Source organism: Silurus aristotelis, assembly GCF_946808225.1.
Source record: "Silurus aristotelis genome assembly, chromosome: 6".
Taxonomy (NCBI): Eukaryota; Metazoa; Chordata; class Actinopteri; order Siluriformes; family Siluridae; genus Silurus; species Silurus aristotelis.
In genome coordinates this window covers 24,378,464-24,405,395 of record NC_139579.1, presented here as the reverse complement: position 1 = coordinate 24,405,395, position 26,932 = coordinate 24,378,464, and the positions used below count along the sequence as shown (strand labels likewise).

Here is a 26,932-nt window from a genome sequence, read left to right as displayed (position 1 = left end):
GAACCGAAAAAGAAAGCTAAATGAAGCTAGGAAAGAGGGGGAATGAGAGAATTAAAGAACGGAAAGAAATTTCTGTTGAACTTTATGACAAGAAATTCTTCTCTCATTGTGATAACACATGCTAGAAGATACCATCCTACATCAATAATTAGACAAAAATACTGCAACTTATTGAGAGATAATATTTCCTTTGACCTTTTTTCAGCTTGGTATTAAACTACACTGGTTTATAGAAAAGTGGTGGCTGAGTTCAGGAAGGTGTAGAAAAAGATAAAGCACATGAAATATGGAACAATAAAAAGTTTATTCTTGGTTTGGCTACACAACATGTATCATGGCTTTACAATAAAAGGCGGCAGAGTGATGTTTGGGGAGAAAAGCACAAAGCGCACTGTATAAATTGAATATGCTCGGGTATGACTTCTGGAGAGTTTAAATGCCTGCAGATCACCTGCTATTCACTGCGAGGCTTTAGATCACTCTGTTTTAACAATACTGTCTTGGTGATAAAAAGGCAAAAGCAGCCTTTGCGGCTGTGACAACTCATTTTTCAATAAGACTCGTGAATGTGGAGAAGGTATTACATGTTTGGCAGTAAAAAAGCCATTTTGCAGTGGCGTTAAGGCTGAATGGAATTGATTAAAATGACAAGGCAAATTAAATGCCACCTCTCCTGCTTTGTCCTCATTAAAGGGACGCTGGCTCACACTTACAACCCTCGTCAGCCTCATTATTTACTTAATTAATCACGTCTAATTCACATCACTTCCCCTGTTTTTTCCTTTAAGGGCTCTTTGTCTGCCCATTCTCTTTTCTACTCATCCTCTCAGTCGCCCTCAGTGCTCTCTTTTCTTTTTTACTTTTTTTTTTTTCTCCTCCCAAAATCCTCCCATGTTCAGTCGGGGACCATGTCTGCTTATTATGCCATTAGCCCGCCTCTCTCTCGCTCTTTCAAAAGAGCAGCACTGTCCCTTTCCAATCTGAAGAAAGTCCACAGTTTTTTTTCCTGTTCCTCTTTTTTTTTATCCCTTCTTCCTTCCCCTTCACTGAAATTACCCAGCGACGCGTGCCTGCGTTTCTAATTGTGCCGGTCGTCCCCGGAGACAGCCCCCTCCCTTTGGCCTAATGAAAAGCCTCGGCCTTAATTACTCCTTCTGAACGCTGATTGTTATTGACAAAACTCCTGTGGCTCGGACAAACGGCACAAGATTAGGTCCATTACAGGCAGCCCTCCAAGAGAAAGAAAAGAGCCAAAGAGAGGGAGAGATAGAGAAGAAAATTTCAACTTGACATAGAGAAGGGGAATAAGCAGAAAGGTCTTTGACATTTTCTTTCTTTCGTTCTTTCTTTCTTTTTTGAAACGCTCCTCTTTTTAATTGTTTAGGCCATCACTCCACTTAAAATGCCTCATTCTTCCAAGGGTCCTTTTTTGGTTTAATAGCTTTTGTGCACCTCACTGTAGCAGGCTAAAAAGCCTGTTTCTAAATATGTGACTTGAGGGAAAATACTCATCTTTTGTCAATAGAGGAGATTGCTGTGAAAGTCAGTGCAAATAGAAGGATTTGGACAAAGGCAGCTGTTTGTCTGCAAAAAGGTACATAGACTGTTTGAAGCTGATAGGACCTCTGGGCCAATTTCAACATCGCTGACAGAACAGAAATCAAACACCTGAATAAAAAAAAAAATGAATAAAAAAATTTAACTTTTCCCATTTGTAAATGTACACCGGGTCACTATCTAAGAGTTATATTTAGTACGTTAAAGCACAGCCAATATCCACCTGTGTAATAAGGCGACTTAGTCCTAGAGATATGCATTAGTGTCATCATGTTGTTAAAGGTTTACAATGACAGAGCAATGAGATCAGGCTGTAATTATGGGTAGTCATGCTTTATTGTTACTCTGTCTTTTCCTTATGCGCACACACACACACACACACACACACACACACACACACACACACACACACACACACATCAATATGACTTCATCTGATTGATATCTGGGTCACAACACACTGACTGCATTGCCTATGCCAAACCAATGTGACCTCACTGCTGACAGTTGGTACCTACACTGTGTGTCAGCCAGTGCACAGATCATATAGCTAAACTTTCACAAATTAAGTCTTACTAACAAAACTATTAACCTGGATCGACTGGTTTAAGATTCGTCAATGAATGCACTTATTAAAACTAGGCAATACGTCCATAAAAAAACAGAATATGTTTATATTGCTAAACATTGAAATTTTCACAATAATGAAAATGTATTAAAACCACACACTAAAGGTTTAAATAATAATAATAAAAAAAAGATGCCTTTCATTAGAACTAGAAACTGCAATATCAGTATTTGAATCTCGTGAAAACAAGTTATATTATGCATTTAATTCTAACTCTTTTCAAAATTCTTGTGCTATTTGAAGCAAGGCCCGAAACCAGTGAAAAATATACCATCTTTAATTCCTATGCATGTCCGGTCAGTGTGGTCATCTGATCATGTGTCAGTGTAATAATACACGCCTTGCAGACAAGCAAATCAATTGATTATGTTGATGTCACCAGTGTTGCCAAATGGGATATACATTGAGGGTGTATATCACTGACTGAATGCAGACGCATCATTCAGAAATCTGATCATTTGAAATAATAACAATTTTATTTTAAGGCTGATGAAGCAGAAATTCAGTGGGAGTTTTACTGTTTATGGCATGTTATATGTACCAGTACCTTGTATGGTCCTTTTGAAGAAGGCTTTGCAGGCTTCGCAGGAGGCCACGCCATAGTGGTAGCCAGAAGCAATGTCTCCGCATACCAGACACAGCCGTTTTGGGATAGAGTTGAGCATGTACTCGCATTTGATTGGGCCCGAATCGTCAAGCAACGTGCTGGAGCAGTCGTCATAGCGCTTGCGGCAGGCGCTGCCCGCTGCACCAAGGGGTCCTGCCGGCGTGAACATGGGAGGAGAGTCAAGGCCGTTAGAGTGGCTATGGATGGCACTGCCGTAGCCGCCGCTAGCGTCTGAGTGTGCACCGGGACTTGGGTGACTGGCTGTGTCCACCAGTGAGGACGGACTAGATGGCTCTGTCTTTATGTATGAGCCACAGCTGGAGGGCAGGTGCCGCTCCTCAGCGGCCATCCTGTTTAACAGCCTGGGAAAAAAAAAAGAGCAAAACAGAGGATATTTAAACCAGGATGCTATATTCCATATGAATTGTCTAGATCTACATATTACTAAAATGTACGCGAGACTTTACTGTCATGGGCATCGCTAGAAAGTGATAAGAAGGCGTGTTTCAGGTTATATTACTCAAGCCGAAAAAGAAATGCACTATTGTGAAATTGCAACAGAAAGGATGCTTTCATGCAGCTTTGAAATAGACATATATTATGAGCATTATGAAGAACATCAGTGTTTGTGTGCACAAGCTGTTCCAGACATTTCCCTTTTTAAAAGACTTGCTGTCAGAGTAATCTAATCATCGAGCTCGGATTCTGGGACAAATGACAGCATGCTTGTAGATTAAATGTGTTTTTTGTTTTTTTTTAAGAAAAAAAAAAAAAGGATAGAAGATAAAAAAAGACCCATATTGTAAGCATGCCAAAGCAACTACATGAGCTGAGGAATGGGAAATTCAAACTAAAAAGGAAGTAAACAAAAACACAGAAATGGGAAGGATTTAAGGTATTTCCTGGGTTGGGAAAAGTGAAACATTGTTTAAACACAGAAATCCTGAATATTTACAGATTAACTAATAAAAAATTAATGTTATAATCAATCCATGTTGTTGCACATGTACTGTATTTCACACAGAACAAAAAAAAAAAGAAGGATCTGCATTGGATTGCTCATCCATTACTCATACGTTAGTATTAGGTGCAGACAGCAGGGTAAGAGGTCAGCATTTGTTCACATTATCGAAATTGAGCTTCACTTAACTTTATGCAAATCATGTTGCCGGGGTTAGTTTTTGAGTGGCAGGCCCACACCCCGAGCATTTTGTTTTAGTGTATTAGCATAATTAGCATACTGCTAACAAATGACAAATATTGACACACAGGAGCTTACATGTCACTGTCAGGATTCCCCATCATCAGCAAAACAAAGTGTTTCTCTCAGAAAACATATACACAAAGAGAAGAGGAGATGAATGTGCTATAGGATAGAATTAAAAAAATAAATCGTATTTATATATCTTTTCTGTTTCTCTGCCGTCGCTCTCTCCCTCCCCGGCTGATTTAATTGTAAGTGTGGGTGACTGTAGGGTTCAAGACTTAGGGTCATCGGGTCACCCTTACTTTCCCATCCTGGCTTCCCATGTCTGTGAATACAGGGTCAACGTGTCAAATTAAATCATTGCTAAGCTTTTCTCTCACTCGCCCACCATGTATATTCATCGTAGCCACAGCTGCCGCTACCTCTGGAAATTCACAAAAAGGTTAACTGCTAAAATAAATAATAAAAAACTGCCTCCTGTTAAAACCGTTGACCTTGCAGAATAAGGCCTTTGTCTGAGCCCTCAATTGCTGTTTTTGAAGCCAATGTAAAAAGAGTCATCCCCCCAAAAAAAAAAAATTAAAATTAAGAAAATGGGAAAAATTGGGAAAAAAATTTATTTTTCACTGGTAATAAAAGAATTCTCATCCGTCATTGTATATATGTGTGCGTATAAGAGAAAGCGAGAGAGAGAAAGAGAGCACGTTTCCCACATTCACTATTAAAAACTATATATTTAAAATGTCAAAAAGCATGGCATTTCGATTTAGCCCGTATTTTTCATATTCAGGCGGGTTTAGTTCAAAGGCCAAGGGTTAGCATGGAGGTGACACTTAACATAATTGCATAAGTGTTTGAATTCCCAGCACTGGGTTCATAACTAAAATATTGTTTTAGATCATCCGACCTTTCTTACGTCACTAACATCACACCTTTTTTCAATAATTTAAATCTTGACTTTCAAACGTTTTTTGGTGCATCCAAAATATTTAGCCAAACCTTAAAGAAAAGCCTTGCATTTATGTTTAAAGTTCGCTCTTCTCTGTGTTTTATCTCTGCATGCTCCGAGTGCCACATCGATCGTTTTTTTTTTTTTCACCTACCCCCTTTTGATCCACTGTACTCCCCATCAAAATTCATGCTGAGTGGTGGCCACAAAAGCATAATGTTCAGTTTGAGGCTAATCTGATTCCTTGCAGCAGCCCTAACAGAATTTTAGCTGCTGTAATGTCATTGCGCCACGGCGGTGGCGCTGGAGATTAGCTGCTCTAATGATCCCGTGCCCTCCGTGCTCCTGAAGGCCACGGAAGAATGCAGAGTCTCTCACCCTCAGTGCCATCTTGCTTTTCTAACCTCAGCGTGCAATGAGGCTCACAGGAAAACAAATTCAGAAACTAATTCTGAATCTAGGTATGTGTTTCCTGTACGCAATTCCTTCACAGTGGAGTGAGCAGATTCCAGTCCACCAAGCTCCCTCCGTTTTACTTTCTCTCATTCTTTCTCTCTCTTACACACACACACACACACACACACACACACACACACACACACACACACAGTTAGAGCGGGAAGTCCTTTGCAGACAGGGCGCTATCAGATGGCCCTCTGAGGAGGCAGGGGGATCAGTCAGAGGACCCCAGGCGATGTGCCTGATAAGGGTCTGGCCTGGGAGCAGCCACTGGAGGAGGAACTCAATTAACTCCTGACAGGCACTCACACTCCTCTGGGCTCGCAGGCAACAGTCAAGCCTCGCGGGCAGCTGCCACACTGCCACATTGCCCTTTCCCTCTGGAGGCAGCGACTTGCGCAGAGAGCTCACACTTAGGTGTGGCAGCATTTACAGCAGGGGCGAATTTAGTAAACAGTGCGTGTAAAGTGATTGAATCATTTTTGATCGTATTCGATGAATACAACATTAGTGCATTTCGGGATTTAATCTTTCTGTCTGCATGTACAGACAATATTTGGTTTCATCATATGAACATGCAAATTAAATGGTTTTTTTTTTTTTCTAGATGAAGTGCATTCTCTAGGGGCCTTCCCCTTGGGGGAAGGGGGGGAATGAGGTATGAGCCAGACTGGCCCAGTGAGGACCACTAGGAAATATGGAGACTGCCTCTGCCTAGCCACATAAACGCTTTGGGTTAACAGCTACCAAGGGAATATTGGGGCCTCAGACCTAGGGGGCAATTTTTTAAATTGTGTGTGTGTGTGTGTGTGTGTGTGTGTGTGTGTGTGTGTGTGTGTGTGTGTGTGTGTGTGTGTGTGTGTGTGTGTGTGTGCATATGTACATATTTGAGACAGAAATGCAAGCGAACAGTGAAATCTACAAAATCAAGGCTTTAAAAGATAACCTACAAACATATGAGTTTACTGTGAATGCAGCCGCTCAGAAACCATGAAGGTGTCTTCGGTCATTAATTGATATTAAGAGTGCGCACTCAAATCTCCATCAGGGAACAGCTGATAACTTCATCAAAAAAGTTCCTGGTTACACACTTGCACCATTTGCCCAGATAGTACACAGTGATAGAAGAAAATGATGTATAATCACAGTATCCGGTGTCACCCAGATAAAACTGGGATCCCTTATGAATCTGGTTTCTCTTAAGGTTTCTTTCTCATTTTATCTACCTTGTCCCTTTGCCTCTGGCTTGCTCATAATAATTATAATCATTTTAATAATATCAAATCTATATCTGAATCCGTTTTATTTCTGTAAGCTGCTTTGCTCACAATGTCTATTGTGTTATACAAATCACATTTAAATGAAGCAAATAACACCATGTCCTGTATTCTACCAGAATCTGTCTGTATCTCTAACCGAGGCCAGATTTTGGGGATGCTCATTCAGTATTCTCTCTAAACAGGGAACCATATATATATATAAAACAAACGACTAAGTGAGTGAGTAGTGAACACAGTGAGGAAGATGAAATAGTGTAGAAGAATGTAGTAGTGGAGAATAATCTGGATGATGGAGCAGAGGAGCAAAGCAGGCCAAATGAGAGAAACAAGAGAACGAGAGAAAAAAGAAAGAGAGATAGGGCAGTGGATCAATAGTCCGTGTGGGCTACTCACAGTGGCGGCTGGTGCTGGGTTACCACAAGGGGGACTGGCCCGGCCCAGCAGCCCGGCAATTAAACTCGCGTGTCTGCAGCCCAGGATTAAATTTAGCCCCTCTGCCCGGCTTCTCCCTGCAGTCTTTATAAAACTATGAGCTCACTCACGACAACAACATGAGCCCTAGCCGTGCTTGCTGCCCCTGCCTGGTCTGATAGCCCGGGTCCAGACGCAGATCACATTTATTGATCTTTTCCTTCCTTCCTGTTCTGAGGGGAGGGGTCGAAACAAGGGGGTCGTCTTCAGACAGGAACACTCCGTTCACTGACGTAAGCCTTTTTATAGATGAGAAGAGAGAATTGTAGACAATTCCACAGATAGCTGAAGTCACTGATCAGCTGGGAGACTTGCACAGTGTTGCAGAATTGCGCAAAGAACAACAGTTCATTGAGTATTTCCGTGTCAAATATTAGACTTTAATTTGTATCCAATAAATGTTTATTAAAGAAGTGTGCATAGACGCTTCGCTTTGCTTAACACACCCATACGTATGAAACAAACGTGTTTTAATATTCGCATAACGCTTAATCTACTTAAATATTCCCTTTACACACAGTTAGACATTTGATGCTTTTGTACGATATTTTAGGAAACAGCACACCGCAGTACTGTGGCATACTTTGGAGTCTGCAACTTGAAATAGTGTTTTTCACCGGACACATACATCTCTGTTGGAGAGACAGCGAGCACAACTCTAATGTTACAGTGATTTGACAAATTATTTATTGTGGAACTATTTCGAGGAACAGTAGTTATTAAAGCGAAGAAGGTAACCCAAACCAAAGCGGGAATATGAGAACACTAGATAAAGCACTATTAAGCAGTAAATTTTGCCAAAATGCTTTATGCATGACTTATATGCGCAGTTACTCTTAAATATAAATTCAAATGGTCTATTAAGTGACCACAACGCACTGTTATTTTTTCTACGTACATAATTTCACTGTTACACTGTTAATGCTGCATCCCTGCAAGGCAGAAAACCTGCATTTGATAAAGTGTGTGCAGGATATACAGCTATGCTCATTCTGTGGCAGTGAATGGGTTAACCAGAAACTGTGCAAGCCCAGTGGTAAAGCTCCCTATTGAATTGAACAGCTCATCATATGGAAAAAGTAGTTCAGTCCTCGCTTGGCACACACTAGGGAGGGTTTTTTAAATCGCTCCCTTTTTTCGTTTTACACTATAAATTATGTATAATGGTGCTTTTTCTGCTAAATAATTAGCTGACATCAAATATATTCTGGGCCTCTGAAATGGAGTGAAATGAGTACGTAGGTGGGTGTCCCTTTGTAGAAATCATTCCGGATGTCTGTAGTTTACTAAAATAAAAAAATAAAAAGTATGTTTGTCATAGTGAAGAGCTTCAACATCGTTTACCATACGGACATCAAAATCTCTGGTGGTGTGTGAGGCTCTGATATGAAGTTGTACTTCATGTTGCCTCCATTTCTATTTAACTCAGTGACACTACTCACGATAGTGATGTAAGACTTACAGACACAAATATGTTAACCTGATTTCTGAGCAGACTCCCAAATCCTAGGCACATTGACAGATGTAATCAAAACCCTGCTGCACATTCAAAAATAACTCGTCCACCTATTCGAACTAATTGAGCCATATTGGACACAAAGGAAACCTCATTTCCTAATCAAATTCAACATCCACCGCAGACAATTCAAAATAACTAAACACGCATTAAATGAATACGAGGCTCTTTGAGAGTTAATTCATATGTACATACTGCTGAGCCCATCCATTTCCAATCCCAACAGATGGAATTATTATTATTATTATAAAGGCACCCCATTATGTGTATATTACAAATCTGAGTGCATAAGCTGGAAATAGACGAAGACCAAAGCAAGGAACGATGCATGAAATTAGTTCATTAATCTTCCTCTCATATGCTGTCCTTGTTTAGAGGGGAACTCTGCCTGCTATGAACAAAGAGCCCATCACTCCATAGTCATCAATTACTCTCTTCATCACAGGGAATGCCCAGTGGAAAATGCAACACAGACTTACATATTCAGCAGGAGAGACGAACGTATCCACCTGACTCGGCCCCATGCAAGTGACAATTACTGAACAATCAGCTGTAGAAATGTTTGCACCCTCACCCATGCTCAGTCATGAAGAAACGGAGCAAAAGGAAAACACAATAACGAGTGCATGAGAAGAAGCTGTTCATCACACACTGGCCCCAAGTGTGGCAACTAGATAAAATAATAAACAAATTTTAACTTTGTTTTATAAATATATCGTGAAACTCTACACAGAGCAGGATTTTCCCTTGCATTTAGGTCTATTAAGACGTTAGACATATGTATATATTATATATTGTGTAATGTTTCTAAAGCAATGTCACGGCATCATTTAACCACGAAGGTACCTTTTTACCCACAGTATAAATATTTCTGAAGCGATCCTCTCAATTGTGTTACATCCTCCACACATTTTATTCCTGTAAATAGCTAAACGTTAACACTGTACACTTGTAATGCTGAATCACAAAAACTAAACCACCAGTCAATAATATTTTGCAATTTTTGGAGAAAATTTCACTCAGCATGCACAGCAACAACGCAAATGAATCTGAACCGTCCCATCTCGCTGTGGGAATGAATGACTTGGCGCAAAAATTTAATTGCAATAATTAATCACAGCTTTTCAATTTACAATATGGATCAGCCTTTTATATTTAGTTAAACGCAAAAAAAAAAATTACATTTCAACACCACATTTACTTACAACCATACCAATGATACTTAACTATTACATTTCAACACCACATTTACTTACAACCATACCAATGATATTTAACTATATTCCAACATCTATTATATTGTTAGTCCTCAACACATTCAGCTGTCTTTAACTGAATTTAAGTTGCACCCTACAGAGCAGAAACACTGAATAGATTTACCCACAACTCCACGCCATTCTGATACACTGCTATTTGAAACGCAATATCTTTTTATATTGCGTTTTAAATAGCACCCTTCTAGCACTGCTACAGGAAAGAATCTACAATCCAAACTTCAAATAAGAACGCATGACAGCTACAGCTGGGGCTGCTGTAAACCAGAGCTCTCGTCCAAGCACTCACTCACTCGTCCAGGTTGGCTGGCAGTTTTACCCAAATGCATTTGCCAAAAAGTTTCCAGTGCAGCGCCCAGCGTGACTCCACTCTTTGGCGTGCGGCACACAGGAACAGTACAGCTCGCATAACGCTGCTGTAAAATAAGATTTACATTATAATACACTCTGCTCCACTGCTTACTGTTAGCAGGTCAGAACCAGAAGAACAAAAGTGCCATGCTGTCGAGATAACATGCTGACACTAAACTAAAACTGACCTGCTTACTTTTCTAAAAGTTTTAAAAAGTTAGAAGAATGACACGTCTGAGGGATAACTATTAGTCTAAAATTATCTTAAGCCCGTAACTTTTCATATGATGCTGTTGAGATGTCATGATTAGTTATCATGATTAATCATTGTATTGCATTGTATTTGCACTGATACATGTTTGCTCTTTACATAATCTTGTGCAACATGCAACCATGTTTTGTGCTGCACCATAGTCTTGACTAAAAAAAAAATATATATATATATATATATATATATATATATATTTGTATGTGTGTGTGTATGTGTGTGTGTGTGTGTGTGTGTACTTTGAAGACTTTACTTGGAAACGTTCCACAAATCCTGATCATCTCATTTAAGCAATGTGTATCATATTTATAATTTGTTCAGCATAAGTACTATTAATGGAGTTTATTAATAATTAATGATTTATATAGATTAATGAATTATAGATTAGTAATGATAATGTAATTATTGACACTACCCAACTGAAATACTATCACAAATCAAAATGCAATGCTGAAAACTTTCACTGCAATGTTTCTGTCCTGTCTCTATGTGTATGTGTGTGTATGAAGAGACAGGATAGTGTGGGTTTTCTAGGCCGTGTAGCTGAGGCTGTACGGGCTGCAGTAGCCGGGTGCAGTGTGCACACAGTTTGGCTGTCAGAAAGAATCAAAGCCTGCATTGTGACGGACCGTTTCATTATTGATTTCATAAATAAACAGAGCTAACCATCGATCCTAATGTTATTTTGCATTTCAATTACTGCTCAGAAACATAACCTTCAAACGGCTGAACGTTCGATACCAATAACATTGTACGATAAACGCTCGCATAGCCACCCAATGCACATTGTGGTTCGTCCCCTCTCATCCTCGCAAAGTGTAAATTGGCGGACTTAGCATTTTCCCCTGCATAAACATTTAATTAGGGAGCAAATCAGAAGGCAGGGCGAGGATCGTTCTCATGAGGTCTGTGCGATTGACAGTGTCACTTATGCAAACAGAGGCAAAGGGGTTTGCACAGACCCACGCTATTGCTCTGCAGGTTGTACTTACAATTAAATGGTATGTGCAGCACTGACTGTTACACTGCTGTCGGTTTTTATTAGATTTACTCTAGGAGCAATTGCTTTCTATTACATTCAATTGAAAAGAAAGCATTTCTAAATATCCTTTAAACTCATTATTTTTAATCTCATTCACACATTGTTGTTTTTTTTTCTGTGTGTGAATCGTGACTGCCCTCTTGGTGCTGGAGCAACAGGAAGATGTGCTGACGCACAGTGTCAGTGATAGCAGTTGCTTGCGGGCGGGTGGAGGCAGGCGGATGCAAGGCCCCCAGACTGTGCATGTGTTCTGGCCCCAGCTCAGGCAGACATTATCCTCAGAGCGCTAATGGACCCCACTTTATTTTTAAACACACTGTCACACCAAGGCTCGGATGCCAAGGTAACCTTCGAGAGAATGAGAGGGGACGGTGACGAGGGCTTCTTTGGTTGCTGCCGCAAGGTGTGAGAGTGCTGAATGAGGGAGTGAGACTGCAGAGCTCTCGACTAGAAGAAGCTCAACAAGGTCATGTTATGACCAAGTAAACCCTTCATGCATAAACACAGACATGAGATGCCCATGGCTAAGATGGAAAATGAATACTGGTCGTATCAATCTGCAAAGGAATTTTAACTTTAAAATCACTTGTACGTGCGTGTGAGAGAGAGTAAAAGACAAAAAAAAAAACTCGCATTGAAACATGCGCAACACAAAATGCAAGCGTGCAACGGTCAATACAGAGCGCATCCCAGAGAACCTCGGGGGGGTAAAGGCTCCCATGTGGGCCACACGAGTGCACAACCACTGAATCAATTCATTTACAGTGCAAGGAATGAGCGTGCTGTGCACGGCTTACCAGAAGCGAGAGGGCTCCTTCTGAGTGGCCAGAGAATGGGACAAGGAGGCCCTGTTGGTAAAGGAGATGTGTTTAGAAACAGAGTGACAGCAATGCATAAAAAAAACAGTTGTCATTTGCTAATAGAAAGACTTCTTGCACATGTCCTTCAATAGCACCGCTCCAGTGAGGGTGTAAAGTGTACAGTGTTTTTGATTAGACAGATTTTTTTGATTCGACACGTGCCATAGGTCAGTCAGAAGGCTGTGGGCTTGTATATATGCTGCCTAGTCTCGTCAAAGCCCCTCGTTTTAGGGAAAAGGTAGGTCGAGCGCAGCCACAGGCCCGTGTGGGTAATGTATTCTGAAACCAAATTACCGTAAGCCGATCCCATCTGGATAGTGTCGGAGTGGGGGGCTGCTCTGCTTAGCCACGATAGCATCTCCACGCAGACAGCAAAAATCTGATTAACCCAATAGCACTGAAACACTTGGTCAAAGAGCAAGGAGCTTTTAACTTAAGATACACTAATACAATTCCGTTGCCTTGTTTTCTCTATAGGTAATACAATAAAAAGGAGCCGAAGGGTGGGGAAAAAAAAAAAAAAAAAGAGCAAAAGCAGTGGGAGGGTTGTGCATTTTAAGCATTTAATGCGCCAACTTGGGAATGAAGTCAAACAAATTTAAGTGTAATTCATCATTGAGTGCTTATGGAGGTTCGCCACAGAAATACATAATCGCACTGTCATTCCGCTATAGACTAACACGGGAAGGGGGGTACTGGTGTGAGTGAGAAAACAAGATAGGCTTGTCAGTAAGTGAGGAACACATAAAAAAGTCCTGTCTCTTTTCATTCTTGCTCATTGTGAATGCTAAGAGCAAAGAAAAACTCGAAGCGACAAGGCACAATATTGCCAGATTTTGGAGTAGTAAAGAAGCACCACAACAACTCGAGAGGGGCAATAAACAGAGACATATCCCCCCAGCTGCTGCCTGCGCTCTGGCATGCAAACTTAACAAAGAAGACACTATAAAAATAAGCGTAACAGACAAACACGATTGCCACATGGGCCAAACACAAATGTTAGATTTAGCAGAAAACCGGATCCGCAAACATTTCACGCTCATCGATGTCGTTTCTCTGAAAATGTCACGCGTAATCATCGAGGATCTCTACATCTGATACTAATGAATGTATTATTTACATTATCGGTGTGGATAAAGCGATGGGTCACAGAATAAGATCTATACTGAATTCACCAGTGGAACACTAATGCACAACTCAACACACTGAACAAGAGCGTTTCACTCGAGATCAATCTCTGCTGTTAAAGATGATTTATTAGAACGTTTAAAAAAAATATTGTATTTATATGAATTATATTCAAAACTTAAACTCGACCAAATATTCTATTTTTCCTAACCTTAATTTTCAACAAACAATCTTTTTTTAGAATTATAGTCTGTTTTTTTTTTATTTTTTTTTTTTTACTTTTTGTTTTTTACAATTAGCTAATAATTTTCGAGCTTTCCAGTTTTAGTATTATAAAATGTATCCATTAGCAGTAACACAAAATACAAAAGTAATCTAACAACCCTATCTACACACATTTACACACATGCTATATTATTATAAAAATTACTAATTCATTTTATTCTAGAACACACCTGCTTCACACAAACACACACACACACACACACACACACACACACACGCACACACACAACAAACCCAACCTAAGCGTTGATGTTACATCAACTTAGCACAAAACAGAAACCTTTTTTTTTCAAATATTATTATGTATTTGTTTCAAATAAACTCTGCCTTGGTAGAAAAATTGGCTTCATTCTTTTTTCTGTAGCATGCTACTGTCACACATTTAAATAATGTCTCTGATTACACACTACCTCAATACTGTGGTGTGTCTAAGACACTATTAGAACATTGAATTATAATTTTTTTTTTTTTTATCAAATTAGATATAAAATGATGGACTAATGTATGACTTGCCCTGATCTTTAACAAACTGTTACAGTGCACACACGCGTATGATCAGTGTGTATGTATTAAACAAGCTTCTACCAGTCACTTCTGTGTAGCAAAAATTGTCCCCAGAAATGCGTATGTACAATAAAAAAAAATCTGTCTGTATCTGTGAGCTTGTTATAAAATGTTAATATAATTAACATCATTACAAATAAATACATAAACAAAATACCATTAACAAAATATTAACATAAAAGAGATGACATGGAATTATGAAATAGTATAAAGTGTACACAGGCTGTGTATAAATGATAATTATTGACATTAAATGCAAGTTTTTGCAAGAAAAAAAAAATATATAAAAAAATAGTATTTAGTTAATGAGAGGAATATTTTCATTGTTTCATAGTTTTTTGGTACTTTTTAATTTTCATATATAAAATATTTGAGATATTAACATTAATTTCTATTTAAACTGATGTTGATGAAAAATAAATATATACATATGAATTTATTATAATGAAAAATATATGCATACAGCATATGCTGAAAAATCACAGCACTAATCTACACCTACATGCACATTTTCTCCTATTTTCCACTCTATTTCATGAGCTGTTTTAAAAACTGTGTGAACGTGTAGGTTCGAGTCCAGGCTGTTCCCTGTGCAGCTAGAAAAGAGCTCTATTGAACCTTACTAATCCTGCTTAGTTCTACAAAGCAGATTAAAATATGCGTGGCTAAGGAGTTAACGAGCTCGGCCGGGGCACAGTGTGGTCAGCAGCCGACAGACACACTTCCCCAAATACACACACACACACACACACACACACACACACACACACACACACACACCATTTTGTAGCACTGTCAATTTCGCCATGTTTCATTCCATTCCTTCAGTGTCTCACACGTCGCAAAAAGCCAACAAAAAACAAAACATACGTCCGAGCTACTTGCCATTACTCTTTTCAATCATATCAATCTTTCAAGCTGCCACGGTGTGTATGATTTTATGATAATCCAGCCACAACACACACATTTGGCTGATTAGATTTTTAGCATGAAAAGAGTTATCGTCTTAAATTATGAGCGCTTTCAGTGTGGCTTATGATTGTTCTTTCAGCATGATATATACCCGTACATGTAGAGATCACCTAGTGAGCACAGGAATAAAGAAATAAATTAACTTCGGATGGCTATAAATTGGGAGAAATATTGCACAAGCAGTAGCGTCAAAGAAAAAGGTTTTCGTATTTATATGTAGATATTTATAGAAGTTTGAAGAACTGGACAGAGGTATTATGATTTTTTTTAACAATTAAACAAATAGTTAAAAAAATTTAATTATATAAAACACTTCCACAATATGTGCAGAAGGTAAAGTACAAACTACATTGTGGTTCAATTATTTTAAAACTGTATGGGAATGACAATGCATTGGGGATTTAAAAGCAGAAGTTTATGAAGCGCCGTGACGGGACAGACGCGAGAGTGTGTGAGTGTGTGGAGAGTGTGTGAGAGCGAGTCCCGAGCAGCACCGCACTGAGCCCGTCTCCCCATTATCATCCTTTCCTCTCTCCCTCTCCACCAACAAATAATCCCAGCCGAGCCAATCTCCATGTGATCTGTTTAACCTTCTCTCCTTTTATTCCCACACCTTCAACAGGAGGCACGAGTCTAAGTGCTGCTTCCTGGCTTCGTCACTTATTCCTTTTGTCCAGCATGAAGGACCTTCAGAAGTGTTTCGGTTTTTGTTTCTTTTTACCGCACATACACACACACACACACACACACACACACACACACACACTCTTACACACAAATAAAAGGAAATCGCATTAAGGAGCCTCTAATTGATTGGCTACGCACTTAATGCAATGTGCAAAGAGTGTGCCACACACATCTCTCCACCGGCTTTCAGGAGACAGATTTCTTTGCGTCCTACACGGTACGATCTCAGAGCACCTGCTATCCTGTGGTTAAAAGTGTCTTCAAGCCTCATTTACCACAAAACAGAATGACTGAGAATATATGCATGAGTGTGTGTATGTGTGTGTGAGAGAGAGAGAGACAGAGAAAGCGAGATAAAAGTAGAAAGTCTCTGCAATTACAGTAAAAAAAAAAAAAAAAAAAAAAGTTGCTTTCGATCAAATACTTTTTACAAAGAAGAAGAAAAAAAAGCTGAGAAATAGAAAGAAAAGTGAAAGGAAGCGCAGTGAGGGAAGTGGGTTAAAACAAAGCAGAAATGAAAGAGAGGAAAGGTGCACCTACTGGTTATGATAGCTGAGAGGGTCAGGGATGCAAAGTTCTGAAACGTCCATCAGTCCAGTTTTAGCATTCCAGGAAGCAGAAAAGGAGGAAAGAGTAAAACAAGTGACAACTAATTCTCCCCCCACAAAAAAGAGAGGCAGACACCTTCAAAGGAAAAAGCAAAAAAGCGAAGCACCCAGCAGCACGGTACCCCCCAGTCTGCACAGGTACAAGTGGGTGCGCCTGTGGGCGAGTGCACGTGTGTGTGTGTGTGTGGAAGTTAGTAGTGTGTGTGTGTGTGCACGTGTGTACGTATCTGTGTGTGGATGAGGATGTGCCGGAGTGTAGGGGGGGACTGGCGACAGCTAAAGGGGGGGTGAGAGCAAGAAAGAGAGAGAGAAGGAGAGTGAGAGACGCAGCAGCAGAGGTGGGAGAGAGCGGTAAGATGGAGTGGCTGGGAGAGCGCGCGAGAGAGAAATGACTCTTTCCATGCTCGGGATAGGGCTCTTTAAGACTGAAGGGCTTGATGAATATGGAACAGCTGCTGTTGGCTGGCTCCGGGGGGCAGGACTTAAAGCGACATAGAGCGCTGGTGGAACACATGGGAGGGGGTGGGGAGAAGAGTCGGAAGGGGTGGGGTAGGGGTGTCTTAAATGCCCCCACAGACAATCACATCACCCGCTATACACACTTCTGAGATCTATCATCAAGTCGTATTGTATGAGTACAAATTAATGGCAAACTTACCACAAAAAAATGAGTGTGTGATATTTCTGTCAAAATTACATTTTAATAAACATTTTTTTTTTTTATAAAAACAAAAATCATGTTAAAACTCTATACATATGTTATATAGCACTCTATAGTTAATTTATTTAAGCAATTTTTTTATATTTTGCAAATGACTAGATTAATCAAACTGACTTGTTCCCTGTAAAAAGAAAACAATTGTGTACTATTTACTACAGAAATTGTTTTATTATTATTATTATTATTATTATTATTATTATTATTATTATTATTATCGTCACCTAGAATTAACTAAAGATTTACAGATTATATCTGAAAAGCAATTCTGCATTTTTTTGTCTATTTTTAAGTGAGCATTCTATTTTATTATTAGTGTTTAAATGCATTTTTATGTCATTTATAGTTTATTTTGCATATGCATATAGTAGTTTTAATTTTTTATTTGTTCCTCAATATGTTTATTCATGAACTGGAACAAGCAACGAAGAAAAGTCCACACAATTCACTTTTTTCATAAAAAAAAAAAAAAAAAAAAAAAACCTGCCAAATCAATGATCAGTGGCCATTTCAGCTCTGGCCATAAATCAGAGTATCTGTGAAGTTTCATGCACACCATGATACAGTGACCATCTTGTGGAAGTTTCAGAGCAAGTGTGAGAAATGTTTCAAGTAATAACTCAAACTGGACACCCATCAGCTTCTAAGGCGGCAGAAAATCCTCGCCTGTCTTCAGTGTCCCGCGGCTTCAAAAACACCAGTGTCTCGCTGTTGATCAAGCCTTGGAACTATGCAGGGAATGCAGATACCATTTCACAGTTGATGAGCGTCTCCATGTTACTGTATCCCATTTTATAAAAGCAACGGCACACCGTATCATCCAAAAAGGAGCTTTGGCAAAGCCAGTGGGTAATATGAACAGATGTATCTGTCTGCGTCCCACAAAACCTAAATGAATAAATCCTATAAAGCATTTGCCGTGACTGAGGCATGCTAGGCAAATAAAGAAACTCTATTTAATAATCATACTACACGACTATAGCTGTGCATGTTTCCTATTTGTTTGTGCTCACCTTCTGCTCGAATACACCAGAAGGCTCTGGAGGGGGGGTGTGTGTGTGTGTGTGTGTGGGGGGGGGGGTTGTCTTGTTATTAGCCGGTTCAGCATAACCTTAAGAGAAACCAGTCCTATTCATCTGCTCACGTTTCCATAATCAATACTAAAGCATCATGCAATCCCTATTGATCATCACAGGTCCCATTGATGCTTTACTGCAGGCCTTCAAATTTACTTTGCATATAAGACACCGCCTATTCAGATGGACATTACAGCTTGTTTGAAGCACACGACAGTTTGGTATAACATGACAGCCAAAGATAAAAAAATATGATCAAAGTGTAAATTGAAGTCTTTTGACTTTTTGAATCTAAAACAGCAACTGAAATAAATATACAAATAAAATGACGTCCTCTTACTTAATATGTATATATGCTATAAGATCAAATAGTAAAACACTCATTCACTCCAACATGCATGTGAAATTGCAAAGAAGACCGCTGGAAATAGTGCTAAAATATTTTTAAACACATCAACGGTGGGGGTTCATACCGAGTAGGTGACTGATGTTTCAGAAATTCAGTAACATACTGTAATTTAATTGCAAAACATGGGATTAAAGGTCATTCATCCGAGATTTTAATCCACCTGATTTGGTTTAAGGGGAACGGAGAATCCCTCTGGAATGCTTATTAAGTGGCAGGCGTTTGGGATCCTGCACAAAAAAAAAAAAAAGAAAAGAAGAGAAAAAAAAGTGCTGCTTCATGCATTTTTTAATGCACTATTCCTTACACATGTACTTAACTCAGTTTACCAATATAATATTTAATAAATAAAGAGATTTACGTTCAAGCAACATTTTTTTGTTTGTTTGTTTAAATCAGAAAAGGGATAAATGAGTATTGATTTAGTGAGAAATTGAATGGTTTTGGTAAAAGTCCCAATGCAGGTATATTTTATAGAATAACCAGCATATCACATAATACATAATTTAAAAAAACATAGCTAAAAAAAAAAGTTATTTCTGTAGAAAGAGTAAAAATATCCTAATTCCGTGTATTCAGTCGACTGTTTTCTAAGATTGTAGTGCAAATTTTTTGCTTGATGCACTATGAATTTAATCACAATGCAAACCTGAATATAAATGATGCCATGCACTAAACATATAGGGGGGGGGAGCTTCAAATGCAGAATGAACAGGTTCTAGAAATTGGATGAAGAAGTGTTTCAGTGTAACAGAGGTCACAACGGCGTGTTCACTGTTTTGGTGTGTACAATATAAAATCAGGTCAACTGTGTAGAAGCCATACAGGCCACCCCACTAGCCAGGGACACTCAGCCATCTAGTGCACTGGAGCTTCCTAATGAAGTGAGCACACCGAAAGCGGAGGGAGCAGACTGGGGTCAGTGTACAGTCACATACAGACCAAAATCAATTCCTCTTCCATTGTGCTCTTAAATGATGTCAATGCTGCATCACAGCTATACCTGAGGTCCCATGTAACTAAGGTAACTTCTATAGACTACTGCTAGTGATTGAGTGAGTGAAAGAGAGAGAGAGAGAGAGAGAGAGAGAGAGAGAGAGAGAGAGAGAGAGAGAGAGAGAGAGAGAGAGAGAGAGAATTTCCCTCCTTAATGTGACATGACACTAATCATTACAGCACTATAGTTTCTTTCTAAATTGATGTTTAGATCTGGTGGCGTCATTTCCGTACCTGGACATTTTTCCACGTCATGTTCACGTGACGCGAACAGTTTAGGAAAAGAATGATTAGAATTCGAATTATTTCAAGGAAATAATATAAAAAAAAAATATATAAAAAAAAAAGACACTCAATTACATGCAATGTCGTGTCCGAGATTGCACCTATTCATTTAGGAAGGAAACTCCCAGCAAAGTGTATTATGAGTGGATGAAGCGCATTCTAAGTGCTCAGCATCCCGAGGTTAAGAGGTTTAATAAGTGTGCTGGATACTCCACGCTATTGATTCAGACATGTAAAATGCTCTCCGGTGCACGTTAAAGGTAACACGCCGTGTTTCCTGATACCTGAACTCGCAAAGTTTTCGCGGCGCGCAACCGCGGCTGTGCGCGCACACGAGCTGCCAAGGTGAGCTAATTCAATTAAAAGAAAGAAGCAAAAATAAATGTCTATTTTTGGTTCCGGGAAAAAAAAGAGAAGAAAGAAGAAAAAGGTGGAGGGAAAGTACTCTACCTTTTCCCACATACAGGCCATTTTCGAGTTCTCCTGCAGGCAGGTGTGAGTGCGTAAAGAGAGATGTGTTTCCTCCTGTCCCGACTGCGCTTACCTTTCCCAACCTGACTCCTCGTGCTGTACAAGTGTGTGTGTGTGTGTGTGTGTGTGTGTGTGTGTGTGTGTGTGTGAACCCCTCCTCCAGCTTTGACTAACTGTATCCCACAACACACCTGAATTGCGCTCCAGCGTTTCCAACCCAAACACTAACCTGCGGTAATAAACTTCACCTTCGAGCGCGTTCCCGAGACTTTCATCCACTCATACACGCGCGCGTTCACGATCCCTTTCTCCCTCTCCTTCCCAAACGACGTCGGGCTTTCGTGTAGTTTTAGCGAAAGGAAATTCGAGTTGGCAGGATGGCAGGCAGTGCCAATCTGGAGCCATGTCGTAGTTGCGGGGGTAGAAAGAGCGGGCTAAAGGGCTAAAGGGCTCGGACTCCGCCGTCGATGAATAAATTACGAGATAACTGTTAGCGTCGCGTCTGAGGGCAGGTGAGCTAAGAGTTTGGCAACGGTGTCGGATATCATTCGTGTTAACTTCACCCCAAAGTAAATATTTTGTTTCTTTTGAAAACGTCAGGAAATGATCAATTTCCCGTGTAGAAACTTGGGTGACTAAACATTTCAGTATGGTGAGGTGGTGAAGTGCGCAGGATCTACAGGGGATGCGCGATTCTGAATCACCTGCACTTATAATAGCAGTAGTATTGTTATTATTATAGTACTTTTCTGATCTGTTTTTATTTACGTTTTTATTTATTATTGTAATGGAATGTTTCGTATTCTCCACATGCAGTAGCACCAGCACCATCGGCTCAGTTAAAAGACTGGCCTAAAGGAGAAACAACTGTCATTATCACAAATATGATTTCATTAAAAAGCCACCGTGTGGATAAAACCGCTTATAAACCTCTGAAAGCGTCTCAGAATCATAGTGAATCATTTGATTAGCTCCACTAGAGGGAGCACTGTTTCACAAGAATCCAAAAGAGTTCAAAAGAGGTATGTTCATGAATGCAACTATATATATATATATATATATATATATATATATATATATATATATATATATATATATATATATATATATATATATATGAATTTAAAATTAAACAACTTGGTAGCTTCTTATGTAAACTGCACATCTTTATCATTATCTTCAATAACCACTTTGTTCAGGCTTGCTGTAGATCTTAGAAATACTGAACATATAGTGGAAAATAACCTTATATATGACATTTGGTCCGGTCACACACTCGTTCACACTTTGGGACATTTTTTAATCATGACTAGCCCAACTTCTGTGGAAAGGGGATGAAACTGGACAACCCAGAAGAAACCTCTGTGGACTCTGTGAGCATGCACTGAAGCTCCACAGAGACAGAAGCCCAAGCTCAGGATCGCACTATGCTGACCCTAAATTGCACATCTTCATATTGCAAATCTTTATATAGGCAGTTTTTAATATTAACAAAAAAAGTGCTCTCTCAGTTAAGGACAGCTTATTTTATAATATTAAGCTCAGTCAATAATATTTGAATGAAGACTACACACACACACACACATATTTTGAATGGCTCATATTTATAGTTGCTTTACAAAGGAGTATTCAGCTATTTTTCCCTCTGCGGTTGTAAGATGCTCCTTAACTGAATTACAGCATCATGGCAAACCGAGTTAAAGTCACTCACATTTGGATTGGATAGACAGGTAAAATATGTTCTAATATCAAAAGGAATCAAGCATTCATCTAAACTTGCCCCTTTGAACATTGTATAATTCAAAACCCCCCAGCATTCTTCTTTGCCTTACTCAAACTGAATCAGACACCAGACTCTCAGCTAAAGTCCACTCCTCTCAAACCTCTGCATCTCCAAATGAAATTTGGAAGACGCTCTCGCTCTCCGAGCTTGCACAATCGAGGTATTTTTGCTTCACTTCACTTCATCCGGTAGAGTTACTTGGTTAACAAAAATGGAAAGCAGTATTGAAGTGGTTTTTAAAATCTTTGAATGGACTTTGGAATAGATGTGTAGTGCAGCTATGGCACATAACCTCCTTCTCCTTTATACATCCTTAATCCTCTCATTTGATTACTTTCTTTCTCTCCTTCACTCTATTATTCTATTTACTCGTTCTGAAATGATGCTGTTTCACACAAGAGGTGGGGTTCTGAGGCGAAATGAGGATGTCTACTTCATGGGATCTGACAGGAAATCCATACGCTGCAATGTTTATCATTGAGCCATTACCACGCAGCCAAATGAAAGGACAATAATCCAATTATTTAAGGCAGATTAACCCAAGAAACATTCACATCTTTGTTAATAGTGAAGCTTTAAGTAATGCACTGAAGAAAATAGTGTTCGTTTCATACAGAAGACTGTAGTGAGTAGATAGAGTTACAACATCACAGTGTTCAGAAATATTCCAAATAAAATGAGCTTTTCAACTCAACAGCAGTGAAACTGACAACATGAGCAGTGACGTTCTGCTACATACTGAGTTTTTAGATGACGGCAATGAAGATGCGATGAAATCGGTGCTCAAAACTTAATTTTAATACACTCAACTATTTTGCCTAATGACACATTAACACATTGTGGCACATGGGCCCCTTAGTATACTTCAGTATATCATTTCAGGCACAATTATTGTTTGCTTGCAAATGTAGTCACAGTTGTAGTCACATGTTCTAATCACTAGAAGATAAAGAAGAGAAAATTGTTCTGCTGCATAGAAAGTAACAGTGGACAGGATATCATTAGGGAAACGTCTGACTTCTTGTCTTTTGCTGTTTTTACATGTTTTTCTATGACTTGGCTTCCTCTGGTTTCACCAGTTTCCTCCCATCTTGTGAAAAAACATGCTGATAGGTAGACTGGTGATTCTAAACAATCCCTAAGTGTGAATGTATGTGTTCTTATGTTGCCCTGTGGTGTACTAGCATGTCCCCATGCTGGTATCCCAGGTTGGCCTCTTTAATCTTTCTCCAAAAAGCTGAAATAAGTAATTGCCAGCTGTTTGTTTAAGATGCATTTAATACTGTATCCAAGCTGTGTTTGATCTATAAGTAGCACCTGGTGTTAAAACCATTTATTCAGCACTAACAAGCTACTCATTATGAAGTCTTTCATGGACAGTAAGCATGGTGGCCTCTGAGCGTGGAAGAGAGGCAAAATAAAAGGTTTATCTTATTTGGGAAAGTGAAGGGGGCCTGGCCTTATCTGTCAATAAACAGTAATTAGATTTTGTGGCCGATAGTGTCGATTGGTTTCTAATCTAGCTGTCGGCCGGGATGTGTATAATTAAAAACCTGATTGATAAAGGGGCTCGAGACCGCCTACACCACCACATAGTTCCCCCCCATTCTCTCAACTCATCAGTGCCCTAACGGACGCACATTCCCCAACCTGTCCCCTTATGGACGGAAGAAAGCATGGAGATATGAAAGAGGGCCAGGGAGAAAAGTGGGAAAGTGCACCGCTTATTGATCAGAGCTATCTGCTTTCCAATCTGTGGCTTTTTTTTCTTCTAGCAGCGAGTGCTGAACAAAGGGTTCATTTGCAGTTGTAGCTCGAGGGGACCTTTATCCACTCCCAATGTGCCAGAGAAATGCAGGTGATTCAGTTCAGCATAATAGCAATGGTCAATCAAATTCTTCCGGTTCTTTCTGACTGTGATTTTGCAATTATTGCCTACTATTGGTAGTTGATGGTTCCTTTATTGCCAGTAAGATCGTGGGAGTTAAAACCATTCCTTTATAAACGACATTTGTTGTATTGATTAAGTTGTAAATTTCACTTTGAATGTGTCTATGTGTAGAGAACGAGAAAAAGGGAGAAAAACAGAGAGAGAATTCCTCAGATCAACTCTCAAACACTGGGATGAAACAGTGGCAAAACTAATTAGGGGACGTTTCAGTAGGTTTCACGCAGGCAGAGAGAAGACAGCCCTGAGGGCACAGAGAGAAAGCGAGAGGATGAAAACAGAGCAACACACCTTCATCTGCTTCAGCGTCAGCTCAGAGGCCTGAAAATGCACACATGCAGAGGAACCAGCTAAACTCAGAATAACTCATGCGACGAGATTTCTAAGAAGCAGACTATTGAGGATTATTCATGGAACAGAATGTGTTAAATGTGTTGGTCAGGAGGTTATGAATAATTGATTATTTGATAGGATTAGTAATGAGGATTAAATCTATAACAGCAGCTCTGACACCAGGTTAACCACAAGGTTTACATTACTTATATTATTGCATTATTGTTCCTGTCCTAATATATTACTTCGTATTAACGATTTTATTAATTATTATTATTATTATACATTAGAAACTGTAGTCAGTTATATAAACGGATTAAAAAAACTTGAGAGGGTAAGTTGTGTTTGATATGGTAAATATCTATTTTTTTTTTACGAAGAGGTATTTATTTTTAGAAGGAGTAACAAGTGTGAGTATGTTGAAATAGTCAGGTAAAGTTGAAAGTTTTCTGATGTACGAGGTGTTCCAAAGGTTATTAATATGACAAGCTGCATTTTCTTTCTTTAATGTTGATGATTATCATTCATTACAACTATAAATTAATAAATAATGGAACATGACATTGTTTATTAATTAATACAATGTTCTTAGCAAAATGCTGAAAGAGGAATTAAGCATTTCAAGTCAAGTGCTGTGAGTTTTGTGATGCCAAAACCCTGGTGATTATTTTTCTAAAATAATATTACACCCATTATATCCCATATATTTAAAATTTACAAATATTCTACACTGTATTTTAACCTGTAGGAATTTAAAAGTGCATCATTTGGTCTCTCATTTCATGCAAAAATTGCACAACAACATTTCTAAAAGAAGTGTAAAGAGTAAGCAAACACTGACTGCGTCACACTGGATCATTTAAACTATAATTACTTGGGAGAATGTAGATTGAAATACTGGATATACAGCTCTCACAATATTTGAAGAGAGGCGTATGGATAGGAAACTGAATGGACAGAGGCACTGCCGGTCTATGACCTTTGCTGTCTGCTTCTGGTCACTGAGCATGTCACATGCAGAGCTGAGCTATCAACATGAATGATGGCTCTGCACCTTTTTTATTTATTTATTTATTTTTATTTTAACTCATGTTCTGCACATGTCTGCATACATATACATTAAGTATATAGTACTATCCTTAAGGGGTGTTTTTATTACCTCACTTTTATGTGATTATGTGAATACCATTACATATAGTCTTTGAAATAAAAAAAAAGCAGCAAATTCTGTACTTTTATCTTTTGGACACAAAGCAGTTGAGCTCCCTCTTTTACTCATTTACTGACTCTCTCTCTCTCTCTCTCTCTCTTTTCTGTCTCTCTCAGTCTCTCACTCACTTACTCTCTCTCTCTCTCTCTCTTTTCTGTCTCTCTCAGTCTCTCACTCACTGACTCTCTCTCTCTCTCTCTTTTTTGTCTCTCTCAGTCTCTCACTCACTGACTCTCTCTCTCTCTCTTCTGTCTGTCTCTCTCTCTCTCTCACACTCACTGACTCACTCTCTTTCTCCATCATGCCAATCCTGTTGTTACTGGAACTTAATAAATCACAAATTAATCATTTGTGTGTATGTGTGTGTGTGTAAAAGAGAGAATGAGAAGAGGTCCTGGAAGGGGGGTTAATAGAAGTTGGAGCAGTGGCCCAGTACTTAATTTGCTTCTTAATGGAATGCAAAGTTTCCAAAGGAAAACTTTCATTGGGCACAAAATGCCTTTCTTAGACTTGTGTGGCTTTGAGATGGATTGAGATTGATACGTGCTTACAGAACCTTCTCAAGCATCCCTTCTTTTAGAATTTAGCTAATTTAACTGATTTGCATCATTTCCCCTCCAAACAACGTGATCCTTTAGACTTAATCTGACGTGAAAGCTGAATTTGCACTGAATCTACATTGTCCTTCAACAAGCTCACTGTGAATTTGAACAGAAATGTAATAGATTTCTGTTGCTGACACGTTTCAAACATTTATTATTGGTCAGTGGCAGCTGTTTAGAGTTTTGTCTCTCCACTGATGCTAGTAACTCAACTACTGTTTCACTTAATCATTGTCAGAAATCACTTTGTTCTGGTCAGGGTCACAGTGGATCGGCAGACTATTCGGAAACACTGATTATAAGGAGGGAATACACTCAGCTTGAGATACCAGTCCATCACAGGGAGGTATTCAGACACATATTCAGAACGAGAAGCAACAAGAGAACCCAG

General features: G+C 39.2%; 1 protein-coding gene across 8 annotated transcripts in view; it reads right to left on the bottom strand.

Annotated features, from left to right (window-relative positions):
• The window catches only part of esrrb (estrogen-related receptor beta), a 50,954-nt gene extending 29,870 nt beyond the window's left edge, over positions 1-21,084 (bottom strand). The window contains exons 1-4 of one of the 8 annotated variants that reach the window (XM_083543956.1): positions 16,646-17,120; positions 12,407-12,457; positions 4,072-4,158; positions 2,733-3,154 (exon numbers count right to left, since the gene is read on the bottom strand). In XM_083543956.1, coding sequence (XP_083400082.1) covers positions 2,733-3,154; positions 4,072-4,097 — 448 coding nt within the window. In that variant the 5' untranslated portion in view covers positions 4,098-4,158; positions 12,407-12,457; positions 16,646-17,120. Of the gene's footprint in view, positions 1-2,732; positions 3,155-4,071; positions 4,159-12,406; positions 12,458-12,763; positions 13,705-16,645; positions 17,121-20,644; positions 20,773-20,894 lie in introns of those variants that run through there. The other 7 variants (XM_083543957.1, XM_083543960.1, XM_083543959.1 and 4 more) reach the window with 7 other exon arrangements.
• Between the last annotated feature and the right edge of the window lie 5,848 nt (positions 21,085-26,932).